Source organism: Erpetoichthys calabaricus, chromosome 11, assembly GCF_900747795.2.
Source record: "Erpetoichthys calabaricus chromosome 11, fErpCal1.3, whole genome shotgun sequence".
Lineage (NCBI taxonomy): Eukaryota > Metazoa > Chordata > Cladistia > Polypteriformes > Polypteridae > Erpetoichthys > Erpetoichthys calabaricus.
Window position 1 is genome coordinate 28,687,082 of NC_041404.2, and position 27,929 is coordinate 28,715,010.

General features: G+C 36.8%; 1 protein-coding gene across 1 annotated transcript in view; it reads left to right on the forward strand.

Moving 5' to 3' along the window:
• The first annotated feature begins 1,552 nt into the window (after positions 1 to 1,552).
• The window catches only part of LOC114660273 (15-hydroxyprostaglandin dehydrogenase [NAD(+)]-like), a 32,933-nt gene continuing 6,556 nt past the window's right edge, over positions 1,553 to 27,929 (forward strand). The window contains exons 1-5 of the mRNA XM_028812873.2: positions 1,553 to 1,796; positions 19,239 to 19,362; positions 20,672 to 20,778; positions 25,065 to 25,155; positions 26,787 to 26,863. Of these exons, the coding sequence (XP_028668706.1) occupies positions 1,704 to 1,796; positions 19,239 to 19,362; positions 20,672 to 20,778; positions 25,065 to 25,155; positions 26,787 to 26,863 (492 nt within the window). The 5' untranslated portion in view covers positions 1,553 to 1,703. The remainder of the gene's footprint in view (positions 1,797 to 19,238; positions 19,363 to 20,671; positions 20,779 to 25,064; positions 25,156 to 26,786; positions 26,864 to 27,929) is intronic.

Sequence of the window (27,929 nt, forward strand, 5' to 3'; positions counted from 1 at the left end):
ACAACAGCAAAAGAATGTCAGTTCCAGGCTGACCTAAGTAGACAGTTGAAATTTTCCAACACCATTTTGGCAACCACACTTAGGTCAAATTTGGTCCTTACATCTCAAACAACTAAGCAGGTGGTTTTGCTGGAGCACACAATCTTTTGGGTAGACTGAATTGAAGAAGCACACAAAACAAAGCAGACCAAGTATGAACAGCTGGTGGTAGAGTGCCTGTGCCAGCATATGGAAATAGGCTATAGGGGCTTCTCAGTCTCTCTTCATTGAACCCTGAAAGTCTTTGGAATATCTGAACTGCACAACAGAAGTGCCATCAAGAACATTCTTGAAGGTGTTGAAAAGACTCCTAGGTGGCTTTGGATTGGGGGTGGGGGGCTAAACCCTGGACTAGCATGCTACCTAGACACAAGCAGGGGGGCTTGACCATCCACTATTGGGATACCAGGTAGAAGGTGTCTGATGATCAAATGCCAGAAACACCCAGAGACTCAGGGTTCATCACTGAGTATGTGTCCATGTTGCACCACAACCTTTCTGAAAACATATTTTCACTTTGTCATGAAGGTTATTGAGTGTAGATAAATGGGCCAAAATGTCAAATGTTTCTATTTAAAATTAAATCTATAGTACAATAAAGTGTGCAGAAAGTGAAGGGTTCTGAATACTATCTGAATCCACAGCTTTGTACACTTCATGTTAGCTGAAGTACACCAGAGTCTTTACCTTACAACAGAGAGAATAAGACAATATGGATCTGGCAGACTCCTGAAAAAAACTCCAAAGCAGCAAGTAGGAGCAGGACGTCTCCAGCTAAGACTGATTGTGCCCTAGAGAGAGCACACAGGAGGCTATCTTAGAGAGCCAGGCCTTTAACATCCACTGCAAGATCAACAGTGTAGGAACAGAAAGTGCCATTACACAGAGCTCTAACCAGGAACATTTGTAGCCAGGGATGGTCTCCCTGGATTTTGGAAAAGATTATGGGGCACGATGAAGAAATTATTCTGATTTGAGGTTTTAAGTCCTCTCAAGAAATTGACAAAATGAACCTGGGCAGGAGAACGATTCAAAGATTCATTGCTAATTGGGGGAAGTTGGCATGTGAGTAACATCTGAAGGAGTGTCGTGTATTTGGAACTGTGCAAATGAAATAACCATCCCATTGAAAATTGAGAGAGAGAGAGAGAGAGAGAGAGATCCTTGGATATATTTAAGCAGATCTGAAAAGGGCACTCCCTATGGGTATTTATCTTATGTTTGTGTGCATCGTGTCATTCTTATTATTATTTATAACAAAAGCTCTTAGTCATGTAATCAGTTTGTAAAGTAACAGAGTAACACACACTGCAATACTCTGTTTGAAAAAGATCTGATATGGACATTGCTATGGAAACGTCACATGTATATGTTGTTCCGGTAACAAAAAAGAGGAAAATGTTGAAAGTATCATCGAGAATGTTAAAGGCTTTTGTCATCTTCTAAGTAATTAAGACTGTGGGCCCGAGAAGCCAAGGCGGGGCTTTACAAAAAGGGGTAGGGATTCTTTTCTTTTTTTTTTTTTTAATGCCAGACTTCTAGTAGCAAGAATCTGCCTTCCTTTGAAAAGTTCGCATCGCTTTAATCTCCGCCAGAATTCGACGATCGATGTAAAGGTTCTTTGATTTTTTTTTTCGAAGATTTTATTTGTTCTGCGGACCGAAATGGACTTGAATGGGAAAGTTGCTCTCGTAACAGGATCCGCGCAAGGACTTGGGAGAGCTTTCGTCGAAATCTTACTTAAAAACGGGGCAAAGGTATCTTCGTTACTTTTAATTACTTTTGTTATCTTGCGAATTGCTTAAAGGTTTCTGGTTAAAAGGCATTTTGTTAATTGAGCTGGATTTGTGAAAGTTGTGCAGCCTCGCCATTCGATGATCAAAGTTAAGGCGCACACCGCGAGTCGCTGCTTGTCTCGCCATGTCTGCATAAATGTACGCCAAGCGGGTGGTTATGTTGCATAGACACTTCAAAGTGGCCGGGTGAGTGTGTCCTGAGACTAGCTGGTTCAAACAATGAATGAATGAAAATATATTTTTCTCCCTTCTGACATTGCATACAGATTTTCCTACTTAAGTGCTGTAAGTCTGATGCTCCAGGGATAAACTTCTGCAACCCTCATAAAAATGCGTACTCGAGAACATAATATACATGAAGAATTACTCGGATGTAAAGCAAGCTGCACGTGATTCGAAAGCTCTGATATCCGTCTAAGATCAACAGACTGCATATATGCTTTGGCAGCAGTGCCTGTAGTTCGATTTGCAGCTGTTTCCCTAATATGCATAATGTCTTCGCTTGCATTTCCTTGGCATACTTCAAAGCCTGTTTATTACGCACTGTGGTAAATATGTCTCACACTTATACCCTTTGATTTAGAAAAGGCTTCTCTTGTGTTCAGGATGTTATTATACAAGCGGTTACAAGTCCGCTGCGGTGGGTTGGCACCCTGCCCGGGATTGTTTCCTGCCTTGTGCCCTGTGTTGGCTGGGATTGGCTCCAGCAGACCCCCGTGACCCTGTGTTCGGATTCAGCGGGATTGGAAAATGGATGGATGGATGGGTTACAAGTCCGACCATAAAAATATTTGTATTCCTCAGCCACTTATCTTAATCAATGTTGCAGGGTACCCCGGTAACACTGTGGACTGGAAAGTACACTGGACTGGCAAATTAATCGTCAAATACGGCCCAACATGTGCGTCTTTGAAAATAATGGAAGAAACGCGTACATACTAGGAGAACGAGAACACTCCACAGGGACAAGAACCGAACACGGAATTCGAACTCAATCTGTGCTGCCCACTGCGACATAATATCCAGAGCAACGTGGTTCTGAAGCGAATTACATTATTCAATAACGTCATTAACTTTTCCGTGATTGTTTTTGCGATGATATTCATAACGTTTTAATTTACAGTACATTTAATGAATGGAAGGCCTTGTCGCTGGAAGACAAATGCTATGTATAGCAACAGAAACCAGGCCCGGTCTTAGGTATTATGGGGCCCTAGGCGAAAGGGGGGTCCAGGGGCCCCCCTGGAAGCTTTGTGAAATGCGTGAAAATTAGACCAAGGAGTCGATCCGGGGCCCCCCAGACGCCGGGGCCCTAGGCAGTCGCCTACTTTGCCTATGCCTAAGGCCGGGCCTGCAGAAACTGGTATATTTTCACTTTCAACTTACATTCTACGACGAGCTCAACATATCGGGGTTCAGTGTCATATAATGAAGGTGTCTGGAACAAAACTGAGAGGCGGTTAAAAGTTCACATCATAGCACATCACTTTAATTTAAATGCTATGCATAAACACTTCTTCTCGTGCTGTATGATTTGCAACCTAAATGCAGAATGGACACAAGATTATTGAGCGCTGTCACTGTACAATTCTTCCAATTGCCACACTGGTCAATTTTGCCACTAAGTTACTATATCAGATTCAGCAAATATCTGTACTACTTTGTGTGTGACTATCAATAATGGAAAGAGAAAACATAACTAGTAACACCAAACCTCATTATATAGTTTACTGCTTATCTGGACAAGTACTTTTATAATCTTGTCAGCAATCTAGAGTTTTTTCATCAGTTTTTGATTTGATTTGATGCACTTTATTAACCCCCAAGGGGAAATTGTCTTTTCACATGATCTTTGGAGATCAGAGCACAGGGATAACTATTGTACAGTGCCCCTGGAGAAATTTTCAGGTTAGGAGCCTTGCTCAAGGGCCCAACAGAGTAGGATCCCTTCTGGCAGTAACAGAATCTTACTAATTTGTATCTTACTAATCAAAGAAACCCAATAATATCCACATACCTAATTATAATGGGCAGCTCTGGTATGAAATATCTGCTGTCTCATAATGTACTTGAAAAAAAAAAGTTTTAACGTTTTGACGTCATCCTTGAACCCTTCAGTGCACACAAAAAAGTATTTTGTTAGCGGTCTTTAAGTTTTTGTTTCCCACTGTGCAAAAGGTCTGTGGTCATCATGAACAATTTGCAGCATGATGTAACAGGGGGGAGGGTTTCTTATGCAAATATATGAAATATAACAATCTATATATAATGTATAAAACAGAATTTCTGTATGTCTGTGTGATCCATATACAATCCTAAACCATGTAACTGATTTTTTCATAGTACTCTCTAGATCCATACGGACAAGGCAGGGAACCAGAGAACCATGAAACCTGGGCACCTCACCCCCTATTTTTGATTTCATCCCCTTGACACATGAAAAATGTAGGTAGTTTCTTTATAAGCTCATTTCAACCAAAATTAGTACCTGGGTGTTTTCTGAGTCGCAGATTAAGAATCAGAAATTGTTTTTCGATATTCAAGATGACAGATCCAATATGGTGGACCAAACTTTTTCAACCTGAAAAATGTAGGCATTGTGTTATGGGTCATTAGTTTTTTTTAATTTCATGACTATTTTATTAAAATGTTTCTTTCATCAAGTGTTTTTATCCTTCATACCATCACAAAAAAAAACATTAGAAATGTGTTTTAGCTGTCTGTCTTGGTCTTTTCCCTATACTGCCTGCTTTATACCATAGTTTGCAATGGTTCGCTTCAGTACTGATTGTTAACATATGGATGTACAGTAGGCGACATTCAGGTCATGGATACTTCTCTCTTTAATGCTTCAGATCTAATAGTACTGACGTAAATAGTAAGCAAGCTGTATTTTATCCCCTTGAATTCTTAAAATCTTTGAAACCAGCTGGAATCCCCCGACAGAGGTTAATCTTGAAATACTGAAACACCAAAACTGTAACATGGAACAAGCCTATGCGTGAAGAAACATGTCAAATATGATAAAAGTGACAATTTTAACAGGCAATGCTAAAGGAGGAGATGTGTTCATTGCACATATTCCTATCCGTATTCCACCTTTGTACTGACATGCTTTTCGATTTTAAGCAAATGCAATATTCAATATGACTTACACTTGCTATGACTATAAATAAGGCTCAAGGACAGTGACTCAGGGTAGCAGGCATTAACTTAGAAAGTCCATGCTTTTCCTATAGTCAACTACAGTATATGTTGCTTGCTCCACAGTGGGCACGGCAAAACATTTATACATTTACACACAAAAGGGAAAAATCAAAAATAGTGCATATCTCAAAGCCTTAGATTAATTAATTAGCCATATTGCAATAACACATGTAGGTGCTTAGTATGGAAGAACAAAATGTTATCCTATATAAATTTGTAAATTGAATATCACTGAATTAGTCGGAATATGTTTTTCTTTTATTTTCACATTTCCACAAATGCTAATATTTTAGATATTAGAAGCAACAGTAACACCTGAGGCCTCATGTATAAACGGTGCGTACGCACATAAATGTTGCGTAAGAACGTCTCCACATTCAAATCGCGATGTACAGTATAAAACCTACACTTGGCATAAAGCCACGCACTTTTCCACGGTACCTCATACCCTGTCGTACGTAAGTTCTCCGCTCGGTTTTGCAGACTGGCAGCACCCAGCGTCAAAGCAGTGCTACTGTTCCTGTGTGGTTACCCTTTCTTAGATCCACATCCATGATGGCGGCTTTATCAAATACACTGAAATTAACCGCATATCGTTCATAAATTTAATGCATCTGATTGTAACTAACCTGTAACAATATAATGGTCCACAGAATCGTCAAACTATTCTAAATACCATAACTGCTTTAGCATTGTTACTCTCACTGCACCTTCTTCTTCTTCTGTCAGCTGCTCCCGTTAGGGGTTGCCACAGCGGATCATCTTTTTCCATATTACTCTCACTGCACCACTCAGAGTATTTATATCACTGTATCTGAGTGTGAATTACAGATCTACAGCGATCGGAAAGAGAATTATTGGTATACAGCACTCGCTGCCTCAGCCATTCGCTATTTGAACTGCTCTCATCCGACCAACGCTTCATAGCCTGTCCTGTTCAGACCTCGTGGTTCACAAACAGTTTCATCCCAAGAACTCTAAACACACTCAATCAGTCCATCAAGTGCTCCTTGTAGAACTGTTTGTACTTGCAAGTTACCGTGAGGTAATTCTACTTATGATACAGTTATAATATTGCACAACCTGAGCCACTTTATAAAGCGCGTATTTACATATGATGACGATATCATTTTTAAGATGAAATGCAGCAAAATATGTTGATTATATTATACAGATAAAACTTTAACTACACGGTGCCGCAGCGCTAGTGAGCTTGAGCTTTGTTCACGGATTGTTTCTGCCTCACGCTGTTTTCATGTTGTGGCTGGCGCGACACTGGAAGGACAGATGGATAGAATAATTAAACATTACAAAGATATTTCGATGTTCCTTAAAAGTTTTGAAGAATCGGTGTTCTAAGCTTACAGATGGCTTAACGTCTATTACAGAGCTGATTGTGTAGCGATTGGGTATTTGGAGAAAGAAAAGGAAGGACAGGAATTGGGGGTTAGTACGTTTGAAAGAGACAGTACTTCTGTAATTAAGCATTTCATTGATTTCACAATCACTGCGTCACCGTGTTCCCATGTTTAATAACATATTTTAACTCATATCATCATGAAAATGATATCATGTATACTTCTCAGTATTTTAATTATTCAGAGAGCTGTAATATTACAAACGTAATGGATTCTGTGTCCTGTCGGAGGAAGAGCACGTAGTGATTCAGGCACATAGAGCACATATAAGATCAAATACACAACAAAGCATTTAACGTGCTACCTTAGTTACGATGGAATTTGAGAAACTAGTAAATTTAACTATTTTAAGATGAAGTTTATGATGTTCTACTTTAATGACAAAATAAACTACGTGATTAAAGTGGAAATTTTGAGATTAAAGTTGACATTTCATGCTTTTTTCACATTGTGTGCCTTTTTTTTCCACTGTACCCTAATAAGCTTTCATATGACCCCCAGACGGTCCGCTGCGAGTCACCTTTTCACGCCGACATTGATATGTGACTTCTTTTTTATTTCGGGCACTGTGCGACTTTGTGAACTTGAGCTTTCGAGTTTCTCCGACACACTATGTCACTCGATCAGCTTCCTTTTGTTGCTTATATAACTGTTTAAACCAACAAATAGTACGTTTTTCTTTGCCTCCATTTGGTATTCGCTGAAATTCTTCTATTTTTCCTCGTACTTTTGCCATTGCCTTTTCACAGAACGCTGGGCTTAAGGGCTATTTATATTGATTTGCATATTCAAAGAGGTGTAATTCTGGGAGGAGTTGGGGTGGAACAGCAAGCGCGTGCACGTGCATTTATTTCCACGCTGAGCGGGATTTATGTAGCGGAAGAACGAGGAAGTTGGCGAAAGCACAGATTCCTGCATCTGGATTTTTCTGTGCGTAAGCACATTTCGGCTTTTGTGCTTACATCATGTTATAGTGCGAATTCTACGCATGGCATCATGCATGAGGCCCCTGGTCTTTTAAGCTAGTTATTCGTAAAATAACCTTGCACATTGAAACAGTTGATAATGATAGCTAAAACACTGCTTAAAAGTAAGTTTACATGCGTTTACCTGTCATTGTTTTAAACATTTTTTATGTTTTTGTACTGTGAAAATATAATATACAATGTAATGTATTTTTACAGGATTTTTTTACAATGTGGAATACCAAAGGTAAATGCACGAGGGCTCAGGGGGAAATATACAAATTTTGCACAGAGATGGACTGGCCCAGAAGTTGAACCCAGTCTCCCAGAGCGAAGAGACTGACTGACTTAATACTGTGTCAATGTGCCATTTAGGTTACACTAATATTATATGTAGTTTGTGCTGCTTATTGTATTTATCCTATTAGGAACTGAATCAAAATTGCAATTTGTTGACACATTTTCATTGTAGAAATTAGGGATTAAAACCATATTGCCTGCGGCTACTTCAAGATCAAAAGCACAGTTAAGGGAAATTCTTTAGAACGAGTGTGATGCATGTAATTTCTTGGCTCTTGAAATCTGACTTCACAAAAAATACATGTAATCACTCTTTAGATAAATTTACAATGTAATTAGTGCAAATAACAGTATATACATTTTAATTTACACCTAAATTGAGTAATTTAATTTGGGAGGAATCTGCATTTTATCTCTGCATTTAAAATAAATATCCACAGAATCATTTTTATTTCCTTATTTTCTGTACTAGGTTAGGAAGACCAATTGCTTAAACAATATCCCTCGAGATATGCAACACAATCTTTACAGTAGCACTATGCTAATTTTAACAAAGTAGAACTGCATGGTGGTGCAGTAGTTAGAGCTACTGCCCATACTGAGTTCACATCCGTACCATATTTTACTTGTGTGAGGTCTGCAAGTCCTCTTTATGTCTGTTTGCATTTAGCTCTGGGATCTCAGGTTTTCCTCCCACAGACGTGTGCATTAGGTTAATTGTCATTTTCTAACCTGCTTGATCCAACAAGGGTCACAGGTGTTGGGTGGGCTGGAGTCTATCCCAGCAAGCATAGGGTGCAGGGCACGAACAAACCCTGGACAGGGCGCCAGTCCAATGCAGGGTGAACACACACACCTGCATACACATCAAACATACAAACTAGGGTCAATTGGGCATTGCCAATTCATCTAACCTGCATGTCTTTGGACAGTGGGAGAAAACTGGAACGCCTGAAGGAAAGCCATGCAGACTTTGGGAGAACATGTAAAATCCATGCAGGGTGGACGCTTGATGCAAACTCTAGTCTTCTTACTGTGAGGGCTACATCTGCAGGAGATGCCATCTGAGCCAGCACCTCAAGCTCAGGGTTGTTGAACAGGAGGAGGAGTTGGTTGGCCTGCGCTGTAGTACAGAATTGGTGGACCTGGCCCAGATGTCCTTTAGAGAGACAGTGTGCAGCCCTAAGGTGGCTTGGGAGGAGATTCCAGACCAGACAAGACCAGGTGGAGATAGATGGGTCATGGTCACAAGGGGTAATGTAAAGGGTGTGCTCTGTCCGGGGGTGTCAAACCATTTTCAGGTCCTTGCAGAGCTGGACGGTGTCTCTGATGATTCTGAGCTGGTAGGCAGGGATGAGGAGGTCCAACGGACCACCTCAAAACCAGTTCCCAGAAAGACAGAGGTATTTATAGTTAGGGACTTAATGATTAGGGGGATTGTAGCATAGGTTTGCTTCAGAGACAGAGAATCTTGCGTGGTGTGTTGCCATCTAGGTGCACAGGAGGGAGACCTCCCTGGAAGGGTGAGCGATGTGAATCTCTTTGAACGTCTCTGTTACACACGCCATGTTCGGCCTACAAATGACGACCATGAATACAATGGTACAATTTTTAAACTTGTATGGATGCTTGTAATTGGATAACAGTGGTTTGGGTGCCATCAGGAAATCATCTCGTCAGCTATAATTCTGCTCCACTAGCCAGTACACAGACGCAAACAGAATTTTGTTATTGCAAGTTTTATCTGTTTACAAGATACTTTAGAAACAGATTTGTGCAGCTTTGAGAGAGCAATCAGATGTGCTCAGCCTCAGTATGTGAGATATAACTGTGTAGCTTGTAGTGTCACACATTTGTTACAGCAGATGAAATGATGGGGGGAATAATTGTTTTTGATACAGTGTCCTACACAGTCCTGAAAAAGGAACAGAACCTTCGTATTTGTTCTTTGATTGTACTGATCACATCTACACGTTTTTCCGCGCATCTATCCATTTTGTACCTGGTGGATACAGTTCAAGGTAGGGGGTGAAACCATCTCACATGCATCCACTAACACATATGGGCACAATGGCAGTGATGACAACAATCATAGCAATTAAAAATCACGGCAAGTTTCAAACGATATGGCTATTTGGCTTGTCTACATCATTGATGAAATGAGCTGCTCCATTTGTTAATACTAACATAAATTGTATTTAGGTTTTCAGCACTTCAAGCATCTCCCAATTAATACGATATTTACATGTAAAGTATGGCAAAATAGCATTGCTGAATACAAATCTGGAAACATTAAATTTTCGTTATTTGTTTGGTTTTTGAGGGCAAATTAAAGTTTATGAGCATAACCCCAAAAATGTGAAGCACACAGTAAAAACACTTACAGTATGTCATATATTAGAGTGGTACGTTAGTGAATGTAATGCAGTCTCTCAGTTACAATTAATTGACTACAGGTAACTTTTGTAATTGTGGATTTGCACACAGGCTAAGGGATAACAAAGTCTGATCACATGTGTGAGACAGCACAGCAAAGGCTCTTTTACAAGAGTTCTGGAATATTGTATTAATGTAAAAAATTTTACTCATACATTAAATGTTACTCTTTAGTGAGTTTTTTTTAACAGGCTAATGATTAAAACATAAATCTTACAGTAGCAAATGTTGTAAACCTAACCAAGTGATTCTCTGACAAACCAGATTTTAAAAGTATTTTGCTACGAAAACAGCTTTTAAGGGTTTGTTTAAATGTAAGTATTCTAAATTATTTTGGAATTCACTAATTCAACAGTATAGATATAATAATGTTTGCATTTTTATTTTTAGTATTATTTTAAGCAGTATTTTTAAGTTGCTGGAGAAACATATCAGAATATATTTATAATGTGCACATGGTCAGATAATCAGATAGTCCATGATGATTTCATTCTTTATAAATCCTACACTGAAATTAAATGTGTGCTGCTTGGTCCAGCCTTTTTTGGTAAAATCTTATAGCAGCATAGCTAAGGCATGTTGAAGGTCAGAAAACTGTGATGACAGAGTTGACATTATCTGAACAACATCTTTTGGAGTTAATCCTTTCTACACCTACTCTTCATTTTATGTTCAATAATCACTACATGTGGTTTTTCTAATTATTGTACATACTAATATAACAGTTTAGAGGTACAGTATATTCTGCATATATTCCTATGTTAAACAAGATATCTATCTGATTTTGACTGTTTGATTAGTTTACTTTAACTGTTAGTCAACTAAAACCAATTTACTTGTTCTCAACTAAAATTAATTTATTTTTTTCGACTAAAACTGACAATAATTAATTGAATAAAATGTGACTAAAACTAGAATGCAATTTAGTCAGAGGACTAAGACTAAACAAAATCAAAATGTATTGTTAAAATTATTGACAAAGCTAGTCAGAAATTTGCAAGTAGAAATTGAACTTACTTATGTACAATAGTTAGCTACTTTTATAAAATAATTTCAACTTCATAGTTATCAGTGTACTGATCAGTGTGTTGGTGTTTCTGGTAAGAGGCACCTCATTTAATCTCTCGGTTTGCTTTGCAGGCATTTTGTAACTTGTGTGTTTGTGTGTCTGTAATAGTAGTGTTTCCTGTTTTTGCCCAATCACACTGTAATAGGTAGTTAAAAGTTGAATCTTTCCTAACATCTTTTGCCCTTGAAATCAAACGGGTCTGCCACAAAAGTAGTGAAGCAATTTGAATTAGTATAGTGTATCAGTCACTCTTTGTGGTGAAGTTAATTGGTGACCGGGGATCAATTTTAGTTCTGCTTAAAGCATCTGTAAGTAGGTTTTAGTTCTTCTGTATAAGGATGCAGTTGCTACTTGTGGTTGAAGCTTTTTAGCACAATCCAGACAAATAGAGCATCACTATAGCCCATTAATCATTTACCCTGAAGCTACCATATATGGCTAAGACCTGCCTCTCATTTGACTTACAGCCAAAATGGATGAACAACTTCTTTAGTCCTGGGCACAAAACAAGAACCAACATTGGGAAGAGCACAATTCCATCACAGGAATTCACAGTTGTGATCTGAGTTATGGATCTTTGGGAACCCATTTTTGAATTATTTTTTTGTACATATTTGTTTTCAATATATTACACATTTTTTTAGTTATCTTGGTGTCATCAATTTGTGAGTTCTTCTACAAGACTGTTGCAGTGTTGTTTATTGTCACTAGCCTATTGCGGTTACATGACTTGGCGGTCGCATAAGATGTTGAGCCTTCACTGTCCACCTGTTGCAGGTCAACATTTTCTTGGTTTAATACATTCTTCATTTTACCCAAAGTGTGTTTTTTGGAGGTTATTTACTGCAGAAAACATTGTGGTAAAATTATTTATTGCTTATCTTTTCTGTGGAGCAAGGATGATTTTTTATTAGCTTTATGTTTTTTGTTTACCATGTCGCTATTTTGTTTTTAGTCAACTGCCACCATTATGAGGACTCATTTCTAAGATTGGTGGGGATATACTGTACTTCCTGAAAGTCATGCATGGTTTTAACACTAGCACAAGGCATTAAAAAAGAAACATGCAACATCCAAGATTGTGATTAATTCTGAAAGAGTTCAGTGTATAGTGCTTTTGGTCATTTGATATTTGCTTATAGTTTTTGACAACTTTTGCTGCTTAATGTTATGGAAATAATGAAAGATTTATTGATTTTTCTGGTTAATCCTTATGTACACAGCTATCTTCTTGTCCCAACATGCTCCCTGGTGGCTTGTCATTGTCTTAGCATGAATGTTGCAAGACCACCTATACAACTCAGCTTATGGCATGCAAGTATTGCACTATATGGCCAAAAGTATATAAGCATCCCTTCAAACTATTGAGTTCAGGTGTTTTAGCCACACTCGTTGTTAACAGGTGTATAAAATCAAGTAGATAGCCATGCAATCTCCACTGACAAGCACTGGCAGTAGAAGGGATCATACTGAAGAGCTCGGTGACTATTAAATGTGGCATTGTCACAGGATGCCACCTTTGCCATAAGTGAGTATGTGAAATTTATGCTCTGCTAGATCTGCTTCCATCAACTGTAAATGCTATTATTGTGAAGTGGGTGAGTCTAGCATCAATAACAGCTCAGCCACATAGTGGAAGACCACACAAATTTGCAGCTAAGGGAAAAAAAGTGCTGAAGCGTATAGCACATAAAACTTCTTTCTCTCCTTTCTGCATGAAAACATGAAATTAAAAATTTTTCCCTGCCACCACTATAAAGTTCATGGAGACGTAACATATAAAAAAAAAAAAAGATTTTTAGGTAGAGTATTACTTTAAGTCATTGCCCTGTTTTGGTCCTCACCCAAATCTCCCCAAGTCTAACAGATTGTAATAGGTTATCCTCCAGGATTTTTCAGTACTTTGCTGTGTCCATTTTGCCTTTTTCGTTTATGAGCCCAACAGCATTATTTGCTACCGCCTTGTTCAATGATGATGTCTGTTGTTACTCATTTGTCAGAGTATTTAGCAGTGAGGCTATAAATGTCAGCATTGGTTGCATAAAACTTTAAACTATTCTTGGCATCTCCTAGATGTGAAGTTCTTTTTCTACTTCCCATGAAGCCAGGAATTGTTAGTCACTCTGGAATATTGCTTTAGGCACAGTTTCTCGTATTTCAGCCAAAAAAAATTGTAATAGAAAGCCATTTCTTTTCTTTTTTTTTTTCTTTTTTTTTCTTCTACTCCAAACTTTAAACTGTACATACATACAGACCTTTATTTTCAAACCTTCTTAAACTAATTCATAGCCACAAGGTGCTGGAGTAGTAATGCTGCGCAAAAGGCAGGAAATTATCTTAAAAGCAGGCACTAGTGAACATAGGGCACAGACTTGAACACCCACACAGGATTGACTCAAAATTACCAAATAACTCACTGTCAGCACATCTTACACAATATAGTAGGTACATTTGCTCAGGAGGACAAGTAAATTCAAAATGGGCAACAACCAGGATGCTGCACGAAAGGGGCATCATTGCTAACCATTTCACAGTGAAGCCACCCTATTTTAAGTTGTAAGCCCATCAAAATGGACTGAAATTTGATGGAAAATTTAATGTCTAGCATAAGCCTGTTTATTATCCTTGTCATATGTTGCCTGAAAAATGAGGTTTCCTTTTATTTATAAAATATCTATTTATGAAAGATACCTTCTTTCAGGTTTTGCAGTCAAAGACTAAAGAAGGGAGATAGGAGTTTTTTTTTTTTTTCCTTTTAATAAAAGAATAAAGTGTACATGTAGTTAAAAGGCGGCAGTTTCTTTGAAGTATATGCACACATTCACTTACAATATATTTATTACCATACGCTTTTTGAAGCATATTGAAAATGTAAAAGTTTCAATGAATTTTTGCTCAAAAGTGAATGTCTGTTGTTGAAAATAGGGAGAAAAGGCAATCAAAGGGTAATAATTAATAGGTAAGCAGTCCCTGAATATGTAATATTGAGAAAAAGACTAGCATGTACAAACAGGGTGCACTTATTAACTCAAATAAAAACAAGATATGGAATACACAAATATAGTGAAAAAAGTACAAAATACTAAGCAAACAACAAACCTGGTTCCCCTCTATGTCTAAATCTACAGTTCTCGTTACTCCTTTCCTCCATCCTCTGGCCATATTTTACCCTGCCAACAGAGCATTTGCATTGCCTCACCTAAAAATTCCTGGCTCTCTGTTTTGGGCCAGATGGGAGCTTTTAAATTCCAGTCCAGGACCACTTCTGGCATTAGCAATGCTCCGTGACTCCCCTGGGACTGTTTGTCTATAGTTTCTTTAAAGAACTCCAAGTGTTCCTGCAGACTTTGATGTCCAGCTCTCTTTTAATTTGGCAGACAACTCATAGGTAGCCTGTAAATTACTCTGTCTCTTTTGCTTATTTTTTGTGTTGTTGTTAATGACCTTTCTTTTATTTAACTATCTTAACTATCTTTACTAATTCATGTCCATAACTTCTTCCCCAAACCCTGCATGAGTCTACCTGTGCTATCATTAGATTGGTCAACTGTGGCTGCTCTGAAAAAAAGTTTTCCTGGCCCCAGACTAACTACTGGGGCATTGAGTTTTTTTGTCTGTGGCTCTCCTCATCTGAGTACATCGCCTGTCTTTGGTTTAGGTTTATTGTTATTATTGTTAAAAGAAATCTAATTCCTCATAACATTCTGGGTTTTGCCTTTTGTTCTCAAGACTCACCATTTCTTCTAATTTATTTTAAGTAAATATATATTAGTTTGAGGATTAGAATTTCACATTTTTTGGGCCTGTTAGCCTTTATGCTTGTTTTATGAATATTCAATTTTTCTTTCAACTATACTTTCATTTAGAGTTGGCATTTGTTTTCAATAATGTCGGATTATCACTTTTACTTTTCTGCTAGTAATAAATTTAACAGAACTTTTAAATTACGGACTCAACTTCTTTTAATGTATTCCATGGTCTTTAGCTTTCATCGTTCTTGCCAATCATAACACTGGCATGGAGGCCATGTATAGCATAACAAGCCTTTCTGCTTTCATCTGCTAGTCTGATGGACTTCTATTATGCATTATCCCCCATTGTCATTCCTCCACTTGAGCGTCTGGAAAAATATACTCATAAAATATATATATTAGGGCTGCCAAATGTTTAAAAATTGTAATCACAATCAATCATAAAAGAGCAATCAATTATTGATGATTAATTACATGTTTAGCTAAGGTCGTTCAGCAACGTCCAGCAGTCCCCAATGGATGCCACTGCTGTACAAATTCTTTGCTGCTCAAATTGTGAAGAGCTGTGCCTTTCATATAACTCCTCGATATGTGACATATTTGCCATCTCTATCACGTAGGCAAAATAAGCAGTTGCTCAAAACAACACTGGGCGGTTTGGGTGACCATCATTGCATGATTTTGTATAATAGCAGACATGTTAATCAAAGCAAATGCTTAACTATAGCAGACTACTGATACACATGTAGTTAATTGTCGCACAGTATCTCTAGACCAGGGGTTTTCAGTCTTTTTTCTTGGCATACTACCTCCAGAAACTGGAAGAAAATGGTAGTACTTCAAAATATTTCAGTCTTAAATTATTAAATTTTGAAATTTTTCCAGGCATAACTAAAAGTGACATTACTATACCCCTGCCACTCTCTCTAATTTTGCATTTAGGGGTTTTAGGAAGCAATTACAAAAAGTTTTTTGTGTAGTTTTGTACATCTTTTAGTTTTTCTTATGCATATCAAATGCTCTTTTAATGCACATAAGATTAGTAGCATGTATTGATATGGAATAAAAAATAAAAAGCCTAAAATGTATATTTTTTGCAGTTACATATGACTCTAGATCATAAGAAAGAGAGAAATAACCCAAGTTACATATAACTGTGGGTCAATTAAAAAGGGAAAAATAATTCAAAGTCAGTTGTGAAGGCTGAGTGTCTTTATGTTTTATAGGGTCATTATGGTCAATGTCAGGTTTCATAACTTTTAAGCAGAGTTTGGCTTATAACGTCAGCTTGTTCATGTATTTATTTTTAAAGGAAGGATAAAGATTACCAAACACTGGAAACTGTCCAAAACAATAGCTTTCTGCTGATGATTAATATTAACAATGCTAAAATTAAATGTTTGATATGTTTTTATTGTATTAATAGTAAGGATATAGCGGGTTGGATAATGGATGGATAATTAATAAAATGTGTCTTTGTTCTTTATTATATTTTCTTCTGCCAATTTCTAAAACTGTTTTACAAACTATAGAGCAAAAAACAAATTCACTGAAACTAAAAATTTTGTAACATTGGAGGACTGGACCTGTGAGAAAGAGAGACAGACATGCTGTGCAGCCTGCTCGTGCAGCTGGCGGTGGGGGAAGAAAGCACTCACGTGAAATGCTCTTTGTCACCAAAATCCATTGTGGTTCCCGAGCAGTCTCTATCTGGCATGGATCAACTCAAAAGGTGTGGAAGCAAGAGAGAGCTTTTCCCTCTGAGCCAATGTGAGCACTTGAAGACTTCAATTTGGTGTGGGTGGTGGACACAGAAGAGGAGAATGAGTGTACGTCCTGACAGCTGTTTGTGAACTGCACAGTTTAAGAACCGCGTATCTTGTGTATATCTATATTGGTATAGGACTACTTTCATTGAGGTGGCACATCATTTGAAACCAAAGATTTAGATTGCAAAGGGTATCTAACAATGCATGTGATAAATGCAATTAAGGAACAATAACGTGTTATACATGTATATATTAAAATATAATAAAATAATAATAATAATAATTCATTACATTTATATAGCGCTTTTCTCAGTACTCAAAGCGCTATCCACACAGGGAGGAACCAGGAAGCGAACCCACAATCTTCCACAGTCTACTTACTGCAAAGCAGCAGCACTACCACTGCGCCACCTATGAGCTTTAACTTTGACAGTCCATATCTATGTAAAATAATAAAACTCTTCCACAGATCAGCACCAAGATCACTATTTTCAACTGTTCATCATATCAGTTTTCCTTGATTTTTTCACAATTAAATTCACTTGTTGAGGTTGGGTGTTTCTAGGCCTCAGACCCATGAGAATGACATATTGAACAGTTTTTTTTAGACTATCTGCAAATAAACATTAATTTCTTGTTAGTGAGTATGTGAGTAAATAAGGGACATGTAGTGTAAAGTTATATACAGTCATTCAACTAAAGAAAAAAACAACGCAAGGTTAGAATTGCAATGTTTTTGTTTTGTCAGGTATGTGACTTGAAAGTAAAATCAGGTTACAGCAAGGGAAGGGAATTAGAGAACAAACATTCAGTGATTAAAAACATAAGTAAGCAAGATTAGACCTGTTTGTTGGAATGAGAGATTTTACTCTCTGTAGCATCCATTTGCCATTCTGCCAATAGCCTAGCGCCAGGTGACATTAATAATAATAATACAGTAATCCCTCACGCTTCGCCTTTCGCGGCTTCACTCTATCGCGGATTTTATATGTAAGCATATTTAAATATATATCGCGGATTTTTTGCTGGTTCGCGGATTTCTGCGGACAATGGGTCTTTTAATTTCTTGTACATGCTTCCTCAGTTGGTTTGCCCAGTTGATTTCATACAAGGGACGCTATTGGCAGATGGCTGAGAAGCTACCCAACTTACTTTTCTCTCTCTCTCTCTTGCGCTGACTTTCTCTGATCCTGACTTAGGGGGATTGAGCAGGGGGGTTGTTCGCACTCCTAGACGATACGGACGCTCGTCTAAAAATGCTGAAAGATTATCTTCACGTTGCTACCTTCTGTGCAGCTGCTTCCTGAAGCGACATGCTGCACGGTGCTTCGCATACTTAAAAGCTCGAAGGGCACGTATTGATTTTCGATTGTTTGTTTTTCTCTGTCTCTCTCTCTCTCTCTGCTCCTGACGGAGGGGGTGTGAGCTGCCGCCTTCAACAGCTTTGTGCTGCGGTGCTTCGCATACTTAAAAGCCAAACAGCCGTATTGATTTGTTTGCTTTTCTCTATCTGTCTGACAGTCACTGCTCCTGACGCGCACTCCTTTGAAGAGGAAGATATGTTTGCATTCTTTTAATTGTGAGACGGAACTGTCATCTCTGTCTTGTCATGGAGCACAGTTTAAACTTTTGAAAAAGAGACAAATGTTTGTTTGCAGTGTTTGAATAACGTTCCTGTCTCTCTACAACCTCCTGTGTTTCTGCGCAAATCTGTGACCCAAGCATGACAATATAAAAATAACCATATAAACAAATGGTTTCTACTTCGCGGATTTTCTTATTTCGCAGGTGGCTCTGGAACGCAACCCCCGCGATGGAGGAGGGATTACTGTAATTCATTACATTTATATAGCGCTTTTCTCAGTACTCAAAGTAGATAGTGAGTGTTGTTCCTGTGCACCATAAATGACACCTATCCATCCATTCATTGATATTTTGCACCATTTCAGAATTGTGGAGAACTAATATTTACTCGTCAGCTATGGGCACAAGCCAGAAAACAGCCTTTCTTGGGGCGAGTGTATTCTAAAATAAGCATGTTTGCCTAAAGAAACATTAATTTGTGAATTTCCCATTGGGATTAATAAAGTATCTATCTATCTATCTATCTATCTAATTTATAAGTAATTAAGAATGACTGAAAAATTTGATTTCACTTTAACACTATAGACGTTTTCATGCTTTTTAGCAGTACAATGACACCTCATGATTAAACAGTCACTTTCATATTGAGAGGATAAGCTCTGAATGACCCATCACACCAAACTCGAACGGGTAGAAGGCTGAGGAGTCAGAAGAGCAGGAGTGTAAACAGATTGGAAGGGGCCTCCACAAGCCATATCTACTTTAGGCTTAAATAATTCATTGTGGGTTTATCTTTCTATTGAACCTCCCAAAGCAAGGCCTCTAAAACTATGAAAAAAATCAATTACTAATATATTATTAAGTGCCGCAGGACAACTTTAATCACTTATTTTTCCTTCCTAGGTGAGTCTTCTGGATGTTAATGTTCCTAAGGGTGAAGAACTTAAAGCTGTTTTTGACCAAACATATGGTCCTGAACAGACTATTTTTATCCCCTGCGATGTTACTTCAGAGGTTCAGTTAAAAGGTAATACATGTTTTTTTGTGCTTAGTAAAAGTGGTATTAATTTAGTCAAAAGATTAAATAAGGATAAATGATTTTACTGGTACCTGTAAAGGACAGGCATCCCATTCAATGTTGGCACCTGCGTTGAGCATTATGTAGGCTTTAGCAACCTGTTTCCCTCAATTGGATAGTCACTTTTAAGTAAAGGACCCGTTTTGTGCCATGAATATATCATGAGGTAACATAAGACACGTTTTTGAAATTTTCAAGTGAAATTGTGTGATGGAGGCCACCTGTTACTTTAAAATGACTCCATCTATAAAATGGAGTACAGAATAAAATTAGCTAAATTTGGGTAAATTTCACTCAAGCATCTGATTTTTTCTCTTCACACAAAGAAACAAAGATAATTTGAAAAAAGTAGTTACCAAGCATTGCCTTAAATAAGCAGTACTCAGGGGTATTCTGAAGGTATAGGAGAAAAGGAATTCATAAGCTACTGCATGTTGGGCTGAATGAACTGTACTAGTCAAAATTGCTTATACTACATGTTCTTGCATGAGAAACAAAAATTGTTTAGTCTTCCTATATGTTGCTGATTTGGCCCTATTGGGGGGTGTGCCCAGTGACTGCTGTGATAGGATACAGCTGCCTTGTGAGCCTGGCCTAGATAAGTGGGTTAGATGGTTGGAATAATGATGGATAGGTAGAGTGTTTCGCGAGCAGTACCATAAAGCATCCAATATGCTGTCATACATACATTACCTGGTAGCATTTTCTTCAGTAAATCGTCATGGGAAATCCAAACTTCAGGAGCATGGCAGGAACTAAACACTCGATATGACACCAGTTGATTGCATGCTATCATCACCAACAAAAGTAACTCCATCTTTGCAATGGGAGGTTTTGGGGAGACTCTAGTAGCCAGAGAAAACCCTTGTGGTTGGTGATGGCAGGATTGTTTTTGGATCCCTGTGACCCTGAGTTTGGATTAAGTGTATTCTATGAATGATGTATTATCATCTAGTTTTATGTCAGTTAAGTCAAAATATTTTCATTGACTAGTTTTTCTTAAGCAAGGAATTATGTTAATGTGCTTTCCCATTATTTTAAGATAAGGGAGGAATGTTGTTAGGAAAACAGATGTTATCTTACTTGTGAGGTCGTAAAAGAAAATTATCAGTCCAAGGTCTCATTAAGCAAGACTCTTAGGTCCTGGATGTTTTGTCCTTGTTCTTCTGCAGAGGGTAATTTATATTATTAAATTTTATTGTTTACTGCATATTTTCCAATGAAACGCATACTTCCCTTTTTAATGTGATATTTTTAGATGCATTTCACAAAACAAAAGAGAAGTTTGGAAAATTGGACATTGTATGCAATAATGCTGGCATAGCCAATGAACAAGACTGGGAAAAGACTATCACTGTTAATCTGGTATGTTGTATTTTCTCATTTTAAAAACCCTGTGTCATAAGTGTGCTTACACACATACATCTCTTATTTACTGTATGGTATTATTTTTTATTTTAAACATTTATTTATTGATAATATAGCATCACCATTTAAATTATTGGTTTATTACAGTTGAAACCATGTTGTTTACGTTAGTTGTCACATCAGCTGCTAGTCATGTGATCAATAATGTTTGATATCATTACACTACATCTATATTATATAAGATGACAGCATTCAGAAGTTAACATCTGAGTGTTTGGGGTTCCAAAATAGTCAAAATTATGTCTTATAAATTATTTAGGGGAAGTCTGATTTGTAACATTTGGCTCAGCCATTAAATTGTAACTATGACAATCAGTATTTTGATGTTTCTGTTTTAGACTTTGTACTGCCTTTTGACTTTTCTCATGTTTTTCCTCTTTTAAAAAAAGCTTTCATTTACCACTCAATTGTCCTTTCTGATAATCTAACCTAATCATCAATCATGGTCAAATATTCTTTTGCTGTTTTTTTAAATGATCCCTAAAGTTGCATCCAAAATGTCCTGTGAATTTGAAAACACTGAAGTAAAAGTGTACACTAATTTGTAGTCAGAATTAAAATGTAACAAATCCTGTCCCTTAAAGTGACAGTTCTCCCCTTTTCAGCCTCTTCCCCGCAAAAGGTCAATGCACACCACTACAGGGAGTATACTAACATTTTGCTTTTTATGAATATGAATGTAATTATTCTGTACAGCCAAACTCAGTGCTACTTTCTGAACTGTCCTACACAAATTTTAATTTGTAGAAATCACTTATCTTCAGACTTGACCGGTGTCACTTTGCACAGAAGGAGTTGGATTTATTAGTGCGAGTGCCAGAACTGCATCAATGCCTCTTCCTTGACTTTTTTCCCTCCGATTTCTTTTTTACTTAATTTATCTTTTTTAAGGTCTAAGCCTATGGAGGAATATTTCAGACGTGCATACATACATAAATAAATACATAAATAAATAAAAAGTACTGTGAAATATTAGCATTAATAACAACATAACGGGACCATAAATAATTAAATGTGTCACAAATTGCTTTTTGTTGCTTATTTCAATATGTATTTATCATTTCTTAAATTTTTATTTCTGTGACACACCACGCAAAATGAAAGAAGCCTTAAAATGAAAATTGTAATTTTGACCAAGCAAAGTTAAAAGGGTGGACTCTAGTTGTTACTCTTTTTTGGCTTGTGACTTATCGCTTGAGTGGACGTATGCACTTTTCATGATTTGGGAATTGTTATATAGTTAATAGTTAACCTTTCAAGGATTATTTCATGTTGCGTGCATTGTCACTAAAATAAATACAATAATTAAATAAATACAAAAAGAAATAAGCAACAAACATTTTGTGACACATTTAATTATTTATGCGCATATATTGTATTATTATTTTATTATTGTTGCATTTCACTGTACTTTTATTTATTTGTTTTTGCCCAAAATATTCTCTATAGCAGCTAGCAGGGACTTGGCCTAATGCTCAATTAGGAGCCCCAAGTGTTGCAGTTAAGCCCACAGTTACTTGATAGAGCTATGAATGAATCCAGAGGGCCACAGTGACTATGCATTTGCTTCTATGCTTTCAGTCCCTTTGCTGCTTAAGTTTTATGATTTTGCTTGTCTCCTTTACGAATTTGTCTCTTCTAAGGCTTTTGTACTGCAGATTCTTTAGATCTATTTTTCAGGATTAAAGATATTGCTTTGGTGTTTTGTCTTTGGCTCTATTGACTGAGAATTCTTTTTGTGTATAATTTCTTACTCTGTTGATTGTTTATGTTCCTCTGTTCTTGATTTTGATCTAGTTCTAATTAAGTATTTCTGATTATGTATTTGTGTTTGCTTTCCAAGTCCTTAGTAGTAGTATATTTTTCATTAGTTATTTTATGATTCAATTTTTCAGTTTAATTATTTCAGCAGTTACTGAAACTCTGGTTCTTGGGAAAACCATAACAGCAAAGAGCTTGAATTATACAAGAAACACAACAAAACAGGAAATTAACAATTATAATACAAAGACAATGAATAACGAGAAATAAACAGTGCGATGCTTTGTAAAATTTGGAAACTTCTGGCCAAATTACGTATTTTGTTGGAATATGAAACATAAAATAGTAAATGCAAGTGCAGCAGCAAACAAAAAAAACAACTGTATTTTTTATGAAAATGGTGTTGCACAATTTCAATTTACTTGATGAACTAAACAATGCATAAAAAAGGAGTAAATATAGCATTTGCAAAAACACATTCTTGTAAACATTTTTGTAGCTGACTATGAGTCTGAATTCTTCTTTTGGAAATTTTCCCCATTTGTCCTTGCAGATCGGTTCTAGCTGTGAGATATTCTTGGGCTGCCTTGCGTTCACAGCACATTTAAGATCTATCCACAGAATTTCAATATTCAAGTCTAGGTCATTTCAAAACCTTCTTCTTGTGTTTCTTGAGGTGTCCATAGTAGATTTCAAAGTGTGTTTTGGAAAGTTGTCTTGTTGTATAAGCCATCCTTTTTTCAGTTTCAGTTTTCTTACTGGCTGGCTCACATTATCCTTAAGGATTTGTTCATATTTACTGTAATCCATTCTTCCCTGTACTTGCACCGTGTTTCCTGTGCCACTAGCTGCCACACAACCCCGAAGCATAACAGATCAATTCCCATACTTCACAGTTTGCAAGGTGTTCTTTTCTTCAAATGCCAGACAAACTTTCTATGGTTGTGGCCAAAATAATACAATATTTATATCCTCTCATCAACTAAGTCCTCTTGTCGTGGTGAGAATCATGGTGGAAACAGTCAAGCAGTTTAGCCCAGCCTTCCTTGTTCTCCTATACAAATTCTGTCTCTTCCTTGGGAACTTGTATGTATGTATGTATGTATCATTTATTACACACTAAAATACAGGTGCTATACTGTATGTAATAAGAGAATAAGATCATATATAACAATGAATTTTATTTTTTATTCTTGGATAACAGTTTACACAAGTCTTATTTCTTTTATCCAGGTATTTACCCACAACTCTTAATAATTAACTTTTTTGGGACTTTACATAATACATAACGGCAGAGGGGTGTTTCTAAAATACTGTATACTATTTATCTGTATGCTAGTTAGTCTAATTGAAATACTTTGTAGTCATTATATGTACTGTAAATGAATAAATAAGGCAAAAAGGGTTTATTTAAAAAGCTAACAAGTACTGTGCATAATCTAGTAATCAGAAACCAAAGGATAAAAGCAAAAATCCACAAAAGACCTGAAAAACCATTACAATACACACTATAATTGAAATGCACTCCACAGCAAACACAAAGAATCAGTGAGAAGCTCACTCCTGAGTATGAAACATAAATGCAGAGGGTGGTCCATGAGCAGTGACTTAATGGTGAACCTGTTTTTTGGAGTTTCAACCGCAGAAAACAAGAAGCCAACAGAAACATAAATATATAATACCTAAATACTAAATAGGATATAAACATAGTAATAAAGATTACATAATAATAAAATCATGTGGCAAATAAATCAGAAATAATAACAAAAAGGAAAATAAACATAAGCTGGAGAACAAACTTTAAATGAAACATATAAGTAGTCAATTTAAATGGATGGTTTGGACATGTATAACATACTGTATAAATGGCAAGTATGAAATGTATATATTAATGATCACATACAACTCAAAATTTCACTGTACTCTGTACATGTGACAATAATGGGTCTATAAACATGTTAAATGTGGTCCATAAAAGTTAATAATAATTACTGTATGCTTAAAGGTTTGACTTCTAGTTAAATTCTTAATGCAAAATATAAGATGTAAATTGCCACATGTGAAATCTAAAAGGTGAGCTAAAAATGATACTGATACACATGTCATTCAAGAGTATTCATTTTGTTCCCTTATTCAGGATCCTGCTTTAAAAAGGATAATACGGCAAAATGCGGCACAGCTTGCAGCTTTCTTTGTTACAATTACCTAGAGTCACTGAACGTACAGTTGAGGCTGCAGTAACAGCGATTTTGAATTGCACACGGTGTCAGATCAGTCCTGTGTTTATTGTCTACACCAGCTTCAGCTTTGCTGTTAATGCAACTGGTGCATGCTGGCAAAATTACTTTAGAGCCTAACTGAGCTTCATTCTGGAAAATTTTATCATAAATCATCATTGATTTTTAGGAAATATTTCTCTTTTTTTTTTTGTATATTATAGCCTCTATTTTTCTAATTTTCAGAATGGAGTCATCAGAGGAACTTATTTGGCAATGGAAATCATGAAACAACAAAAAGAGGGTGGTGTTATTGTCAATACTGCATCCGTTGCAGGTAAATCCAGTTTTAATAATTAAACACTAGTGAAAACATGTCTATCATATGGGATCCTTCAACTTTTTCAGTGAAAATATATGTAACGTTTTACTAAATTCTGGGTTGCTTTCAGCATTTTGACAAGTGCTGTTTTGACCATATCAAACCAACCTTCCAGCTAAGCCATTATTTGAGATATTCATAATTAAGCATGCAAAAAATGTTGTGAAACAGACTAGTGTGTATGTTACAAAAGTAAATTTTCCTCCATTGCCTATGACATAAAGTCATGATGGTGGTGTGAATCCTGTGTCTTTGGTTTGAATCCAGTGTTCTGTTGCTGCCTATGTGGAACTTACATATTCTCTCTGTGTTCTCCTTTCACATCTCCAAAGATGTGCATCTTTAGGTTAACTGGCGAGGAGGGGTAGGTGTGTGCTTGAGTGGACACTGCAAAGACAGGTGTCCTTCTAGAGTGGTAATCTGCCTTTAGCCTTATGCTGGCAGATTGGCTTCAATGCCCTGTAAACATGAATTTAGAAATCTGGAGAATTTGTCACATTATACTATGCAATAGACCAAGTTATTTCCTAGCACTGTTTTTTAAATACACATACTATATTAATTGAGGCTTTTTTTTAGATCAGAATAGGAAGAAACCGTGGACTTGTGCCAAAGCTTGTAGGGACTTAGCCATGAAGACTCGAACCTATAATTTCTGCCAAAGTACTCAATTAAGCATCTGAATGCTTATATGAATGAGGGAGTTAAGTTTTTGATTTTTAATTAATTTGCAAACTTTTCTAAAAACATTGTCTTTATGGGTTATTGTGAGACTGATGAGCAAAAATGGTAAGTATATCCTTCTAATATTAATTCTTCACAATAAAGTGTGCAGAAATTGGATGGGTCTTCATTCTTTATGGATCCACTGTGTGTATATTAAGCTACTGTAAAGAACCCATAAAATTCACATCTTGCCAGAAGTGGGGCCTACGTTGACTCAAAAGCTTGCATAATCTTTTTAGTTGATTTGACTTCTTATTACATCCATAATGGCTAACAAGGTACAACACCCTAGTCCTAAAGAAATAACATATAAAAAGTAAATAAAGATATAATTAATAACAAAATATATAAAATAAAATGTAAAAGACAATATAAAAATAAAATATTAACAAACAACACTTAAGCCAAGGATGAAACCTTGGCTCTAATATAACAGCTAGGCGCTCCCATTATGTTTTAGCTACAACTCTAGGCTGAGAAGAACAGACAGGAACAACCAGGCATTTGTAAGGTCATCTAGGACCCTGGGAGTGACTCCCACCAGGTACTCAGAAGCTGTCAAATTTTCAGGTTTAAATAGGCAATTGCTCCTTTGGTCCTGGAGACCTTGGAGTTGAGAGGCAGTAGCAGACAAGAGCTATGCTTCTGACAAAAAGGATGTTGATGGAAAGATGAAAAGTGGTATTAAGGAAAGTGAGCAGGGTATTACAGTTATATAGGAAGAGCAAAGGCCATCGTTATTTTTTATTTCTTTGGTATTGTATGCAATTATGATAAATATCTAAATGGACAGCATAATAAATATCCATATATTTCTTACAAATCATGAAAATTGTTCTTTCAAATATTCTTTCTACAAGGTTTGGAACCACTTACATTGATGCCAGTGTACACAGCTACCAAACATGGAATTATTGGATTCACTCGGGCCATGGCAGTAAGTGATCAAGATTTTAAGTTATAAAGTTCTTTTTCACATAGTATTCTTCTATTGATGATATGGTGTAATAGGTCTTTGAGTAATGTTTTTTCTAAGGTATTGTGTTGCTTATTGCATTTCTGAGCAGATCAGATGTGAGGAGCTAGTATTTCAGCGGTGGTCCAACAATATTATTTCTTATGTCTTCAGCCTTACCCTGAAAGCTGATAGAAACCCCACAAGCTGTGAAACAAAACCAAACAGGATATAAAAAAGGGGACACAGAAATTAAAATGAATATTGCAAATGAAATAAAATTAATTTACTTCAAAAGCTCAATTCATTATAGATTACGATTACAGTAATCCCTCCTCCATTGCGGGGGTTGCATTCCAGAACCCCCCGCGAAAGGTGAAAATCAGCGAAGTAGAAACCATATATTCATATGGTTCTTTTTATATATTTTAAGCCCTTATGAACTCTCCCACACTATTATAAACATTTCCCGCACAATTATACAGCATAAACCCTTTGTATTCTCTTAGATATTAGGTAAGATTCGTTGAAATTATGTATGTAAACACAGTTTATATACAGTAAAACCTAAATATTATTTTAAAGATATCGAGCCTCTCCGATATCACATATGTTACAGCCATTACGACAGACAGGCCACCAGCAATAAATACGTACAATGCAAGAAAAATTGTATACAGTAAAATGTGTGTACAGTGACACTAAACTATGTACATGTAATAAGTACTGTACGTAGATAATTAATTATGGTTACTCACCAACAATGACACGACGACTTGTCCAATAACAATGAGTTTAATTTTACTGCACAACAAAGGAGAGCTTTACAGCTCTTCTAAAAGATCCTCTTCAGGCGACTGTGTAGCACCGCCGTTGTTCTTCTCCGGCAGTCTTCAATCCAAATCCCTAAAGCAGATTCCATCCAGACTACTGCCTTATCACGTCCACTTGCAACTCGTTTTGCGCCCTGGTTAAAGGACACTGCGGCCGTAGATCTTATATGCTTTTCCTCCTTTTTAAATAAAAAGGATCGTGGACTCATTGATGC